Below are 15,128 nucleotides of genomic sequence, written 5' to 3'. Positions count from 1 at the left end.
TAATAATATGGCATATTCACATAATTGCACATTGATATATGGTAAGAAGATTTTAGGTATGTGTTCGATTTCCGCTGAATGCATTCTTGGGGAGGGGGCTGAACCTTTAGCCATCACTGTTTCCCCGCACTCCGTATTAGTCCCATAGCCGGCTCAAAGAGTCGAAACTCGTGGGGATACCGGAGGAGCCAACTCGTCTCAAAGAGATAATTAGAGTTGGGTAACTCCAAAAAAAGAAGAAGAAGAAGATTTTAGGTATTTAAATTAAAATTTAACATGTCAAAAATCGAGTAACTCATATTAAAAATCTATCTATTTATATTCAAAAGCTTTTGTTTATGAATTTTTAATAAAATTAACAAATAATTTTATAAATCTAATTAATATATAATTTTTTTGATTAATATGAATAAATATTTATTGCACCTTAAGTTAACAAAAAGTATTAATAATAGCATTAATTGTTAAATTTAATTTTGTCTTTAGTTGACGTTTTTTTGTTTTTTTCCCACCGTTATCATTTTTACTAGCTTTCTTATTCTCCCCTTTCCTTTTCCCTCTTTCTTTCTTCTTTCATATTCACTTTTATTGATTTCCATTCTCAGTCACTGAATTCCTTTGCGGATTTTTCTTCTTCTTCTTCTTCTTCTTCTTCTTCTTCACTGCAACTGCAATAAGATCTATATATATATATATATACACTCTTTTTCTTCATTCGAACTCTGAATTTTTTATTTTAATTTTATTTTTTTCACCAGAATCCTTTTAATTCTTCTATTTCCGACATTATTTATATTATTTATATAAGTTACGCTTCTCTGAGCTCTATCCACTGTTTCACGAAACGACGACGTTGCCTTCAAGCAGCAGCAGCAGCAGCTATGGCAGCGTCGTTGCAGAAAGTGGCACATTTGAGCACGAGCAGCGGTGCTGGCGGCACCGTTGTTGATGGTGTCGCCACCGTTCCTGCCGCGGAGTTCCCGGTTGGTCTTAGGGTTCTTGTGGTAGATGATGACGTCACTACCTTGAAGATTCTCGAGCAAATGTCCATTCGGTGCCGTTACAGCGGTTAGTTTTGACCGAGTTTTAGTTTTTTTTTTTTCTTCTTTCGACTTGCTTGTGCTGATTTTCCAGAGAAATTCGCTGTTTTCATGCGTTTCCAGAGAATGTTTTTTTTTTTTTTGAGAGAAGATTTCATGTTTTAGGTTTTCGAGATTTTGGCTGCTGATTTTAGATTTACAAGTGGACAATAACATTTCTTCTTAATTCTTATTATATTTTTTTTATCTTCCTTCCAGTTACTACATGCATTGATGCTACTGCTGCTTTGAATATTCTGCGAGAGAGGAAAGACGGTTTTGATGTGGTACTGAGTGATGTTCATATGCCGAAAATGGATGGTTATAAACTCCTTGAACATGTTGGGCTGGAAATGAATCTTCCTGTTATCAGTAAGTACTACTCTGTTTCTATTGTTCCCCTCTTAGAATTATAATGCTTAACGTTTTTAAAATTGATTATGTTCTGCATGCTGCAGTGATGTCTGCTGATGGTAGAACAAGTGCTGTCATGAAAGGAATTAAGCATGGGGCTTGTGATTATTTGATTAAGCCTGTACGTGAGGAAGAACTAAAGAATATATGGCAGCATGTTGTAAGGAAACTTTGCAAAGAAAATAAAGAACATGAAAATTCTGGTGTCATGGAAGATAATAATGATAGGAATAAATGGGGAAATGATGATGCTGAATATACTTCTCCTGTTGTTGATGCAACAGAAGGAATAGTTAAAACACAAAGAAAGAGGAGCAGTATGAATGAAGAAGAAGATGCTGAGTTGGAAAATGATGATTCATCTACATCTAAGAAGCCCCGTGTGGTGTGGTCGGTAGAACTCCATCAACAATTTGTCAGCGCTGTGAATCAGCTAGGGCTTGACAGTATGAATCTCCAACTATTGTTTCTCTCTATTTTGCTCTTGTTTATTTTGTTCAATGACAAGACTTTATTGTCTCCAAGAAACATAAATCATAACCTAAAAGTATAATCTTTTCTTTTCGAGTATTTTTAAGCATTTATTGCAATTTAGCTTATCAGTTGTTTTTTATCCCTGTATTTCAGAGGCTGTGCCAAAGAGAATACTTGAATTGATGAATGTCCCTGGTTTGACAAGAGAAAATGTTGCAAGTCATTTGCAGGTTTGTTTTCAGTCCAAAATGTGAAGTGATTCTTTGCCATCTTCCCTGATAATCGATTGTGTTTTTTAATTTTTAGTAGATATGAACTTGATCTTTTCAGTCACAATTTGTTTATGTTCTTTTTCTTTTTTTTCTTTTCTAACTTTTATTTTATGTGCTATATTTCATATGCTGGCAACATTTAGAAATCAAATCAATCCGTTGCTGATTAGTTTTAAGGAAAATATACTCTTATGTTGTAGGAGAGTGTTTTTATCTCCTACACATACATCGATTTCCGTGTTACTTTTTTTTATCTTTTTTTCTTTTTCTATAAGTGGGTGGGTGTCCCACACATGATTGTCTCTATAGCATGAGAGAGTTCTCTCCTATTGCATGAGATTAATAAAGCCCTTAGTTTTATAACTGTTTACATCATAACATTTATTCTACCACCCTAGTATCTCCTATGAACTTTAAGTTGTCAAAACAGTCATTGATTGTTATCACTCTGTGCAACATAAAATCAACAAGGACTTTTTGTGTCATACCGCTGCTTGATACTCTATTGCATGATTAGTTGTTCTTAACATTGATGGGTTACCAAGGGCTGGAATAGCTATGACTAATCTGTATGGGGGCAATGAGGCATCTACAAATTCAAATTTTGTTATTAGAAAATTAATGGCTCCGACCATTAATGAAACTGAAGAAGTTTAATGCCATCTTTTGTTATTCCAATTTAGGGAAGGGGAAATTGGAGAGGTTGTGTGTGATAAATGAGTTTTTTTTTTAAATATATCAAGACACTTAATAAAGCCAATGGCAAAGAGATTTTATGGTGCTGTTCATCATGTTTTCTTGTTATCGGTATGAAATGTTAGGTTAGGAAGAAACATGTTGAAAATGATTTGAGCTGAGATGAGAATCGTGACGGGGATTATGGATCACAAAAGGCAGCGTGAGAAATCATTACAGAAAGTTAATACAATGGTTGAATTGACTTTCCATATTAATTAATTTGTTTTGTAAATGTAGAACGTGGGTACAAAAATGCCCTGGAATAAAAGAGTGAGTAGTGGTGTATGATGAGAAAGGTAAGGGAGATAAACAATGACGTCAGCAGAAGTGATAGAAAGAACTTGTCATTTTTGTATTATTTTTCTTTCTCCTTTTTAAAGGACATTTAATTAGTTGATAACATTGAAAGGCCATGAATATGTGGCAATTGATATTATCCATTATTTAGTGATAAATGTCATTACATTTAAGTGTCAGAAATATTAAGATCTTAAGACCAAAGTCATTCTTTACTAACCAGAAAAGATTTCAATAATTGGACTAGGAATATTATCTGCTCATAAATAAATATTTGATAATTTTTACAAACTAAGGCAATTGATTGTGGATTAATGAACTTATGTTTTGTGGTTCTTAACCGTAATTAACATTACCATTGTGAATTGCAATTGCAATATTCATTGGCAGAAATTTAGACTTTATTTGAAGCGATTAAATAGTGTGGCACAGCAACAGAATGGGATGCTAAACACATTTCCTGGGACTATAGAATCCAAGCTGTGTACTCCTGGAAGATTTGACATACAAGCTTGGGCTGCTGCTGGCCATGTTCCCCCTGAAACACTTGCAGCCCTTCATGCTGAGCTCTTAGGTCACCCAACAACTAACATAATGCCTACAGTGGACCAGACTACTCTACTGCAAGCATCCATACAGAGGCCAAAACATTTGCATGCTGAACATGCTGTGGCATATGGTCAGTCTCTTGTAAAAGGTCCTTCCAACATTGCCAAGAATTTTCCTCAGTCTGTCTCAACTGTAGATGATACATCATCAAGATATGCAGCATGGCCATCATCTAATACAATTGATTCAGTGGGACCCAATAGTAGTGTTGGAAGGGTGGGTGTTCAGAATAATAACATGCTGATGGATATATTGCAGCATCAACAAAGGCAGCAGCACCAGCAGAAACAACACCAACAGCTGCAGCAGCAGTCACTGATACAAGATCAAAGTCGATCGATCAATGTTCAACCATCTTGCTTGGTTGTTCCCTCTCAATCTTCAAACAATTTCCAGGTAGGAAATAGTCATGCTTCTGTCAACCAGGATTGCAGTTTTGGAAGGAATGCCATTATTGACTATAGTCTATTGTCACCAAAATCAAATAATTCATTTAGTATATCGCAATTTTCTGTTGGGGACACCAAAGCTAGAGACGTTCTCTGTGGGTATACTATGCCTTGCGTTTCTCCTCAAACGTCCTCTTGTTCAATAGGCTCCGGCAATAGCAATATTCAGCAGCTTCAAAATTCAACTTTGACATTTGATGCTGTGAGACCTTTGCCTGGCCTCCTGCCTGTGTCTGATAGACAAGTTCCCTATGATATTAAATCTGGTGATTCAGTTGATCAAGCATGTCTTAGGAATCTTGGATTTGTTGGCAAAGGTACCTACATTCCAAATAGGTTTCTGGAAAATGAAATTGAATCATCTGTAAATGATTTTAGACAAATGAAAGTCTCCGGAGATAGCAATGGTAACACACAGAAGGAGGAGCCAAATTTTACAAGTAATCCAAAAGCGAGCCACCCAGTCTTACAAAGATATCCATCTCGTGATCATTGAAGCGTGTTCACTGAATAGGTATCTTAATGGTTTCTTTGATTATTATGTTTTATAAGATTATGAATATTAGTTTTCCTATTTGGTCAGTGATTGGAACAGTTTTTTGTTATCGGGGCTTATTGTAAACATAATGATAATAGTATCAATCTTGATAAATTTCTTCTTTAATAAAAGTAAAGGAGCTATTTAACTATTCCCTACCCATGTATATGTTTATTTCTCTGCCAAAGCTGTTTGCACAATAATTTAAACTTCTAAATCAGCCTTCCTGTCAAATAGTGTTTTAATTGAAAATGTTTGGAAATGATTGGATACTTGGATGAATGCATGTCTATTGTTTTTGGTATTTTCTAATCAAAGACAATAAAAGATTTAATAATTAACTGCTACATGATTTAATGTATTAGAGCTTATTAAAGCCATGATGAGGAGGATGGAGGGCAATATTTGGGAAGTACCATACGTGTTTTCCTTCCAAAATATGCTTTATGAAATACCAACATGTGTGTGTTCTTGAAAAGGTTATCATGAGTTGAAGATATTGTAGCAAAGCTTTAGGATCACCCAAGTTAAAAAAAAAAAAAAAAACACTCCCCGTTAAACTCGACTAGCGAGTATGGGGTGGAGGAAATCCTTGTACGCAGCCTTACCCTTGCATAATTGCAAAGAGGCTGTTTCCTGGATTCGAACCCATGACCTTTCCATCATTATAATTTCTTTAAATACCTTTCACCCAAGTTGATTATTATAATTTCTCACTTTTGCTTTCTCCACATCTTTTACATCAATTTTGACTTTGATGTTCCTGGTCTATCTACTGACTTTGTCTGCATTTTTGCATAAAATTAAATAAGAGAATAAAAAAAAAAAAGGTTGAATAGGGTCGCACCTTTTGTCCGTCTCCCTTATGCTTCTGATTATTGTTCTTGTGCTGGTCTTTGTTCTCTTGCCTGGATTACACGTTTCCATGCTATAATTTAAGAAATTTTTTAATTGAAATTCCTTATAAATATATTGGTTGTGATTGTCTGCCTGAATCATTTTTGCAGCAGGTTGAAATATTTGGTGAGGAGAAGGCGTTTCCTCTTGGAGGTACAGATTGTTTCCTCTTTCATTGTTTAGAAAGAGTAGTTGTAGTTCTGCTCTCTTGGGGTCTGCACCCTTCATAGATGCATTCTAGAGCCCAATGATGACTCTGGCTATGTATGTTGTAAAGGAATAGTATTTATGGATGTTGGTTTGCTCCTTAGTAGCTGCACATGTATCTAGGAATGTTTTATCATCCATCAACTAGTTTGTAGGGAAATAAAATTCCTTCTGATTTCAACTGTTCGAGAATTGATGGCTTCTTGCCAGCAAAATGTTATTTAGGGCTTCTTTGTTTATAATTTTAAATGCTTGGTTATTACCCATCAAGAGAAACGTCAAGTTGTATGGTGTCTAAACATGCTAATTGTCTTAACTTTGTATGTTGTATGAACTGCTTAGAACTTCTAGTTGAGAATTTTTAATATTTAGGGCCAATTACAATTTTTGCCCATGACCTTTAAAATTTTCAACCAATTTTGATATGAAAAGATATATGAATGAGCAAGATAAAAAAGCCGGGAATTTTTGTTTTAGGAGATAGTTTTGAGCTATCAATGTAAAAAAGTAAGTAGTAAAAGACTATTATCTGTGAAATGATTATGGTATTCCCTTACTTTTATTGTATGGTTTGAAACGACGTTTATCTCCCTTTCTGTATGGTTCGAAGAAAATAATTCGTTTCTTAAACCGGTTAAAAAACTATAATTTTTTCAGTGCGGTTTTAATCGATTCCCAGTTCCAATTTTTTTTTTCACAATCCCAATAACAACACTAATGTACCAAAAGTTGAATGTGAATCCACATGGTCTCGGCTGATAAACACGATTCACATTATCTAGGCTATCCTCAAGATTCTACCTAAATGGGTCAGAATCAAATAAAGAAACATGTAAGAATTAAATTTTAATAACTTTGGGGTTTTCTAGCTGTAAGTCCATCCAGCTCTTCTATTAGGAAAAAAATTCCCTTAACATCACATTATCATCTTCATCAAATATAAACTTCAGTCATCATGGCATATAAAGATATGTTGTACATCACGCTATTTACTATAACCCAAAACATACAAATATGGTATTTGAGCACATATAATTATGTTTTAATTTGCTGAAATCTGAGCCCATACTGAGAGAACTAATCATGATGTAAACTGGATTAAAATGCATGAATAACTTTTACAAAGGATGTAATAACTCTTTTGAATTACTGTTGCCCAAACCTTTGGGGGCACATGCATAAAGGTGCACATGCATATAGATCATATTTTTCTTGCCTGAACCTTTGGGGCCTTTATCATTAATATGCTGTTTCAAGCTGTGGGGGCCTTTATATTTAATTACTGTCTTACTATGCCCTAATTAACGGACCATCTGTGCACGGTAGTTGAGCTTATAAATGTAATGTAAGAGGATCTTAACTATTAATAATTAAATTAATGGTGATAATTTTGTAACTTCTTATGCTTATATTTTTTTCTCTTTCTTTCCTTATTATCATTGATTCACCTTTATATGGTTAGAATTCTCTCACATGACATGAGTATGTTAACTAACACGAGAGAGGATCCACTCCCAAGTGGAAATAAATTCTCTCACGTGTTAATTAACATGACAATGTCATGTGAAAGGATCTTAATCATCAATAATTAAATCAACGAAGATGATTTTGTAACCTCTTATCATAATATTTTTTTTCTCTTCTCTTATCACTATTGATTCACCCTTATATAGTTAAGATTCTCTTATACGACATGATATGATTATATTAACTAACACGAAATGATCCACTCCCTAAGTAGGGTGTCCCCTACTATAAATAATGCCCTTTGAAACCCAAATTTATGTGGGCCATAATAAAAAGAGAAATTTCATACCAAGGTTTGGAATAATTCTTTCTGGCAAGCTCAACTTGCAATCATAAACTAAATCATAAACTGTATACATCAGTGTTTAAAAATCCGGCCCGACCATTGACCCGGCTGAGGTCAGGGGTCACAGGGTCATGGATTCAACCGGGGGGTCATGGGGTCACTTCACTGACCCGATTTTATATATTAAAAAAATATAAATATATATATTTTATATGAAAATATAAAAAAACAAACCACCAATCATCAAAGATTCAAAATATGTAATACGTAATAACAGTAATGCCGTATCTGACTTGTAGGATCGAATAAAGTTAGCTTGTGTGGGTCTTAACTAGGAAAGCTTCCACCATCATCTCCTATGACTTCTACGATTCTGTCTCTTTTAAGAAGGTTCTTGACAAAGGAAAGTTCAAAGGAAGTAAGAATTAAATTTGTTTTCCACCGACAATCGAAAGGATTTCATTTGAATGGGTAAAATTCTTACCTTTTCTAGTCGATCACTGCAACGATGACTGATCGATTATAAGTTCTTGAAGATTCACGGCAGCGAGGTGAAGATTGAAGACGTCTGAGTCGCTGGGAGAGAAGAGAATGATTAGTTTTAGGTTTGCAAGTATTTTTATTTTATTTTTTTTAATAAAACGACTTTGTTTCATGGATTTTTTTTTTTTTAAAAAAAACATGCAGTGACCCCTCTGACCCGGTAGTCACTGAAACCCGACCGGGTTTTGGGGGTCGTCGGGGTCGATGTGCATATAAGATCTAACTTATGACCCCAACCCTCAGAAAAAAGGGGTTGGGGTTGACCCGGGAGACGAGGCGGGGTTTTAAAACACTGATATACATTCAACATACAACTGGCTTAAACATATATTTCATACTCTATCGAAATCTTTATTTAAGGCAAGCTTCACATGAGAAAATCATAAACTGGGACATGTCATGAATACGCGCATTTTTCATGGCAACTCTGCTTGCAAACCATATCTCATAAATTCAGCAAATAATACTCTATTGAAATCTTTCTTTAAGGCAAGCTTCACATGAGAAAATCATAAACTGGGACATGTAATGAATATGCACATTTTTCATGGCAACTCTGCTTGCAAACCGTATCTCATAAATTCAGCAAATAATACTCTACGTCTCTACCTACAAGCTCAGGTTGCTCAAGATATAATACAATGAACATATGCAACATGTCACTGAGCAAGTTCAAGATTTAATGCAATGAGCATATGTAGCATGTCACCCAGCCAGCTCAGCTTGCTTAATTGCTAATGTGAAACTCAATCATTTCAATCATCAACATTTAAAGCATATGTAACAGCACATGATTTACCTCTTTACAACTTCAAATTATCAGAAAATATGCAAACATGTAATAACTTTCATGTTAATTTAAAATCATGATGTGCTTGAAATAAATACTTGGATTCTTGATTTGCTAACTCCTTGGATTGGGATTTTAAAGGATTTTAATGGATTATTTTTAGACAAACAAATCCATTGGTATTCAATTAGGATTTTAAATGATTGAAAAAAAGTCACGTGGTATTCGATTAGAATTTTAAAAGATTATTGTAGAGTCTATCCAAATTTGTTGGTATTCAATCAAGATTTTAAACAATGGAAAAACAATCTTGTGGTATTAAAAAATCTAATGATTTTAATTGATTTTTTATTGATGTGGATTTCGTGAGACTTTTTAGAGAGAAATGTAAATAGGATGCCTCTCTCTCACAATCTCACTCTAACCCCTGGGATTTCTTGAGATTTCTCTATCGCATTTTTGGAAGGTTGACCCTCTCAAAATCGAGTTCCGTCATGGGAGCTTCGTCAAAACTCAAAAATAGCAGAGTTTTGAGTTATTTTTGTCACAAAACAACCAAGAAACAACAAACCAATGAGATTTTAATATAATCTATCTCAAAACAGCATATTTTTGAGCCATTTTTGAGAGATTTTGGAAGTTTAAAAAATAATTTTTCAAGCTATGTGTTGTTGTGATTTTTCTTGACACAAAAAGATGTGATTTTTGTATTAAAAACAACATAAAACAGTGGAAAAATAACTAAGAAACTAAAACCCTCAAATCAATTTTTGTTTTACATCAATGAAACAATATCAATTTAAAGAAAGATTGAAACTTTCATAATATGAATCCTAAATTTCGTAACAATACATTTATGAAGGAAATTCCTTCACTATAGGAAACGATCTAAAATAATTTTTGTGTCAATAGATAACTAAAAACTTAATTTTCAAAAACCCCAAAGCAATTTAAGGTTTCAATGTATCGATTGAAAAAAAATTGAGAAATTTTTTAAACTTTCATATAATAAAACCCAGAAATTCATATTCAAAATTTTCTTAGAACATTCAATGAAAATATGCATATGATATATAGTTAGAAAACTCTCATAACGTAGAACAAAAACCCCCAAGATTTTCAAGATCAATTGCAAAAAATTTCAAACGAAATTTTATCATGAACTTTAGGTTCTTTTTGCAAATTTAGAATTATTTTAATAATTAAAAAAGGGGAAAATATTTATCCTTTTAAAGGATATAACTTTGTGTCATTTTAGATCCTAATCGTTTATTTTCGACAATCAACAGTTAGGATTTATTGGGTCAAACTTATTAATTAATTAATAATTCTCAATAAAACCCAATAAATCCTAACCATTGATTGACAGAAATCAACGTTTAGGATCTAAAATGACACAAAGTTATATTCTTTAAAAGGACAAATCTTTTTTCCTAAAAAAGTTTTGGTCTTATAATCATATATGCATAGCTCTAATAACAAATGAAGAAGATAATTTTCAACCCATTGGTCAAACCCAAGAGTAGGAACGAGAAAATGCTAATGCGTGGAGGACTAGTATAATTTTAGATATGTGAAGAGCTGTTGCTTAGTAATTTTGAATGTTTGCTAAAAATTATAGGGTTTGGTGTTTGTCATTTTAAATAACATAAGTTATGTCATTGAGAGATAGACACAAAAAATAGAAATCATGGAATAGAAAAAGTGGGTGGTTTTTTTAATTTAAATTATAAATAAAAAAATTATTTTGTGTCTATCTCTCTCTTAAAATGACACTTGTCATTTAAAATGACAAATTTTTTTTCCAAAATTATATTATGTTTTACTAATTGAGAAAATTATATTAGGTTTTACTTTTTTTTATTAATTTCATTGCATTTCTTTATTATTTTTTTATTGACTCTTGTAATTTTAAATGTTTGTTAAAAATTCATATGATTTTTAAAATCTTATAAATTCATATTGTCCTTTCAAATCTTATAAATTCTACTAAAATCTTTTAACATCCAATATTATGAAATCTTAATTGTAAAATAAGTCTTTAAAGTCCCTCAAATTCTAAATAGTCTTTTAAAATCTATAAGATTTTTTATCTCAAAAAAATCTTTTAAAATTCTAATCCAATATACCTCCTAAAATTTGAGCAACAACATAACACAAAAAAAATTGTGCTTGATTTGATTTGAAAAATGGGTAAAATATTGGAAAAAGAGAGATCAAGCGATAATATAATAAAAGGATAAATTCAATTGGCAACAAAGTTGAACTTTCGATTCTCATGGAATACATATTTGAAAGAGACAAGAAACAAATAACTTTAATTAGTTTCATAATAGGCTCAAATAATTCAAATTTATAGAGATAATAGGGACGGACTCGTATAAAGAAATAATTAAAATCGGTGTAAAAAAAATACCAAAGAAGGCTTGTCACTTTATTCTCCCTCTTATCTTCGTTCGTGCTCTTTGCCTCTTTTTTCACATTTGTATTCGTTAACATTTGTATTCGTTAACATTCAGTTCATTTAAATTTAATGCTTCTCTTTTTTCGCGGGCACCGAAAAGCCCAATTTCCGATGAGATAATCCACCAGATTATCTTCCACCAACCTCGCCAAGTTTGAAAACCGATATATTTCAATTTTATGTTTGGTTGCTGAGAAAGTCTAAAAAAATAAAATTCCAGTTTTAAACTTAAATTTCCTCTCCTTTTCACGTGCGTAGAGTCATTGTTTCGTTTTTTTGTCCTTTTGAAGTTAGGAATTTCAAGACTGGGTTTTCTTTGACGCCATACATGAACTACAGCCATCGCTTCACCTAGCTCCACCATGCTGTCGTTGGGAAATCGATTCCCTCAAGTCGGCTAAACAGCCTTTGCGGAAATCAGTCAATGAGATCATGGATCTCGGATTTTGACAATTATCTCGACCTGAACTTCACCAGGTCGGGCAGCGCAGCAAAAAACACACACACACACAACCAGGTCGGCTCTCAAATCTCTCAAATAATTTCCTCTCAAATTTTTCTCTCTATCTAACCTAGCCTCCACCCACAACTAATGAATATATAAAGGAGGTGAGATCTAGGGTTTAAGGTTTAGGGTTTTTGGGAAACCCCTCAATGGGCTTGGGCTTAGCATTGAAGGAAGAAGCCCAACAAATCTCCCCCTTTGACTTCAATGCGTCGGCTTCAGCATCAACCTAGATCCTTCACAGCAGTCTTCAAATTTCCTTGCTGGAATCGGCTTTGTCATCATGTCGGACCAATTTTAGTCAGTGTGCACTTTGAGGAGTTCGAGCTCTCCATCTTCCACCACATCCCGGATCCAGTGATACCTCGCATCAATGTTCTTAGTGCGGGAGTGATAGGTCGAATTCTTCGCAAGATAGATTGCGTTTTGATTGTCACAACCCAGCTCGTACTTGTCTTGATCATGGCCGAGTTCCATGAGGAACTTCTTCATCCACAACATCTCTTTGCTTGCCTCAGTTGCGGCAATGTACTCAGCCTCAGTATTCGATAGTGCAACACACTTCTGAAGTCTTCATTGCCAAGAGACAGCTCCTCCGACAAATCTCATCATGTATCCCGTCGTCGACTTCCTCGAGTCGGAATCTCCCCCTAAATTAGAATCCGAGTAGCCTTGCAACTCGGCTTTGCCTTCTCCAAATCGGAGAAATAAGTTGGTCGTACCTCGGAGGTACTTGAATATCTACTTCACTGCTTTCCAGTGCACTTTGCCGGGGTTTGACAGATACCGGCTTACCATTCCAACAGCATACGCCAAGTCGGGTCTAGTGCAAACCATTGCGTACATCAAGCTTCCGACGGCGGATTGGTATGGGATCTTCAGCATCGCGTCTTTGTCTTCACCAAATCTCAGATATTGCTTCTGGTTCAGTTTTATGTGTCCGGCTAGGGGGTGCTCACTGTTTTGGCTTTGTCCATGCTGAATCTCTTTAGAATCTTCTTAATATACTTCTCTTGACTCAGCCACAATAGCTTCTTTTGTTTATCTCGGATAATCTTGATTCCGAGAATCTGCTTTGCAGGGCCGAGGTCCTTCATTGCGAAGGACGAGCTCAACGCCTTCTTCAGGGCGGCTATCCTAGATTGGTCTTTCCCTACAATAAGCATGTCGTCAACATATAACAACAAAATCAAAAAATCTCTGGCCTCATACCTCTTCACAAATAAGCAGTGGTCGGCCTCTGTCTTCTCAGACTTGTGATCTGTCATGAATGATTCAAACTTCTTGTACCACTGCCGAGGTGTTTGCTTCAAGCCATAGAGGCTTGATGCTCACCGGCAAGTGTACCGATCGAACAAGTAATATAATGAGTAAGTAGAGTATCGTCTCTACATGGATTGTAAACCAAGTACTACAATAACCAGTCCCCTTAAGTTGGAAAATTCGGTTGTTTTGGAAAATAGTGAATTGATGGTAAAATAAAAAACAATTATTTAAAATATATAATTTTCAATTTAATAAGAAATGGTAAAAATAAATTGGATTTTTGAAAGAATAATAAAAAGGCATTGCAGCTAAGGTACTTGATAGCGACTCGACAAGTGCACCGGTCGTAAAGTAATAAAAGTGTACTGAGTACGAGATCGTTCCCACGAGGATCGAAATTTCAAGCACTAGTTCGCTAATCGCGTTTTAGTTGGACAATCAAAAGTTGGATTGGAGAGAATTGTAATTGAAGAACATAAAATTAAAAACAAATAATGAGATGCAATTAAAGAAATTTCAGAATTAAAAAGACAATTGAAAAAGATGATGATTGGTTAAAGAATTTAAAAACAAGCGTAGTTAGGGTTTCGACTTCTCCCAATTTTCTCAATATGTTATGAATTAAACAGTCGAGAATTCGGTTCTTAATATATCGCCAATCAATTCTTTCTAAGTTAATTACGACTCAATTCCTTGTTACCATAAATCTATGTAATCTTAAAAGAACTCTAGTTCCCCGATTATTCCCCAAGAAAACATGCATTAAGATCAAGAATCTCAAGATTTCACAATTACCTATGTCTATCCCTAGATCACAAGGATTATGATAAATTCACCAAGTCAGGGTTCATGCACCAACATCTTTATTGTCATACAATTCCCCAAAATCATTCTATAAGGAGCAAACTCATAGAAAGCATTAAAGACAGATAAATTTATTCAATTATAAAAAGAAAAGAATTCAGAGACAATTTAATTCATAAACATAAAGATTCAATTGGGTTCCATCTACCCCTAAATACAGAAAAGTTTAGCCTAGCATACTGAATTCAAAAATAATAGTAAAGATAAGAGAACCCCAAGCCTCCATTGGTGTGATGTTGACTTTGTTACTTAGTGTTCCAGCGCTTCGCAACAGGATTTCTCCTTCAGGTCTCTATGTAATTCTTTGGATTTGTGAATTAGTTTTGCTCTCAAGCTCCTTATTTATAACCATTGAAGTTGTATCCTTCATTGAATCTCCCAATGAATCTATATCAGATTCGTAATTGATTCTACAATTGTTTCCTCTTTGCATTTAAGATCTTGAAGATTGGATGACAGATTTGAGCTTTGAATCTTTGTTGTGATGTTCCATCATATCTTCCCATGGATTTATATCTATTCTCAATCAAGATTGATTTGTTTCCACTTTGTATTTGTTTTGTAAAAATCTGATGCACATCTTGATAAAGATATAAAATCTCTTTTGGATTTAGATTTGGCCGTGCATAGACGTTTTAGCGTGCTGTTTGTGCACTAAAACGTTCTCTTAATGCATTCCTGTCTGTCTCTGGCCGTTTTGGCATGCTGTTGGGCGCCAAAATGTCTTCTTCGAAAGGTATCTTGTTGCTTTTGCAGCGTTTTGGCGCTATGTTTGGCCGCCAAAACGCTATGGTCCAGGGAGATATTGTGGTTTTCTTCATTTTGAGCGTTTAAATGTGCTTCTTGGACGCCAAAACGTCCTCCTTCAGCTGGTACACACTTGAAATATTGCTTCTTTGAGGTTTGAAC

General features: G+C 34.3%; 1 protein-coding gene across 2 annotated transcripts; it reads left to right on the top strand.

Moving 5' to 3' along the window:
- Positions 1-769: 769 nt before the first annotated feature.
- On the top strand, positions 770-6,277 carry LOC133314379 (two-component response regulator ORR21-like). Of its 2 annotated transcripts, none has more exons than XM_061515861.1 (6): positions 770-1,068; positions 1,299-1,451; positions 1,538-1,939; positions 2,121-2,197; positions 3,665-4,846; positions 5,881-6,277. In XM_061515861.1, the coding sequence occupies exons 1-5, from the start codon at positions 882-884 to the stop codon at positions 4,826-4,828; spliced, it is 1,983 nt and encodes a 660-aa protein (XP_061371845.1). In that variant the 5' UTR covers positions 770-881; the 3' UTR covers positions 4,829-4,846; positions 5,881-6,277. The 2 variants fall into 2 exon arrangements, with proteins under 2 accessions (XP_061371845.1, XP_061371844.1); XM_061515860.1 differs by having other exon boundaries at positions 5,878-6,277.
- The last annotated feature ends 8,851 nt before the right edge of the window (positions 6,278-15,128 follow it).

The sequence above is a fragment of the Gastrolobium bilobum genome, unplaced genomic scaffold (assembly GCF_033153095.1).
Source record: "Gastrolobium bilobum isolate Gb01-03AN ecotype WA unplaced genomic scaffold, APGP_CSIRO_Gbil_v1 utg1171, whole genome shotgun sequence".
NCBI classification, from domain to species: domain Eukaryota; kingdom Viridiplantae; phylum Streptophyta; class Magnoliopsida; order Fabales; family Fabaceae; genus Gastrolobium; species Gastrolobium bilobum.
This window is presented reverse-complemented; position numbering and strand designations above follow the sequence as displayed.

Coding starts and splice junctions, on each gene's coding strand:
- LOC133314379 (XM_061515861.1), top strand. CDS start 882: ATGGCAGCGTCGTTGCAGAAAGTGGCACATTTGAGCACGAGCAGCGGT. Junction 1,452..1,537: donor AATGAATCTTCCTGTTATCA/GTAAGTACTACT, acceptor TGCATGCTGCAG/TGATGTCTGCTGATGGTAGA. Junction 2,198..3,664: donor ATGTTGCAAGTCATTTGCAG/GTTTGTTTTCAG, acceptor ATTCATTGGCAG/AAATTTAGACTTTATTTGAA.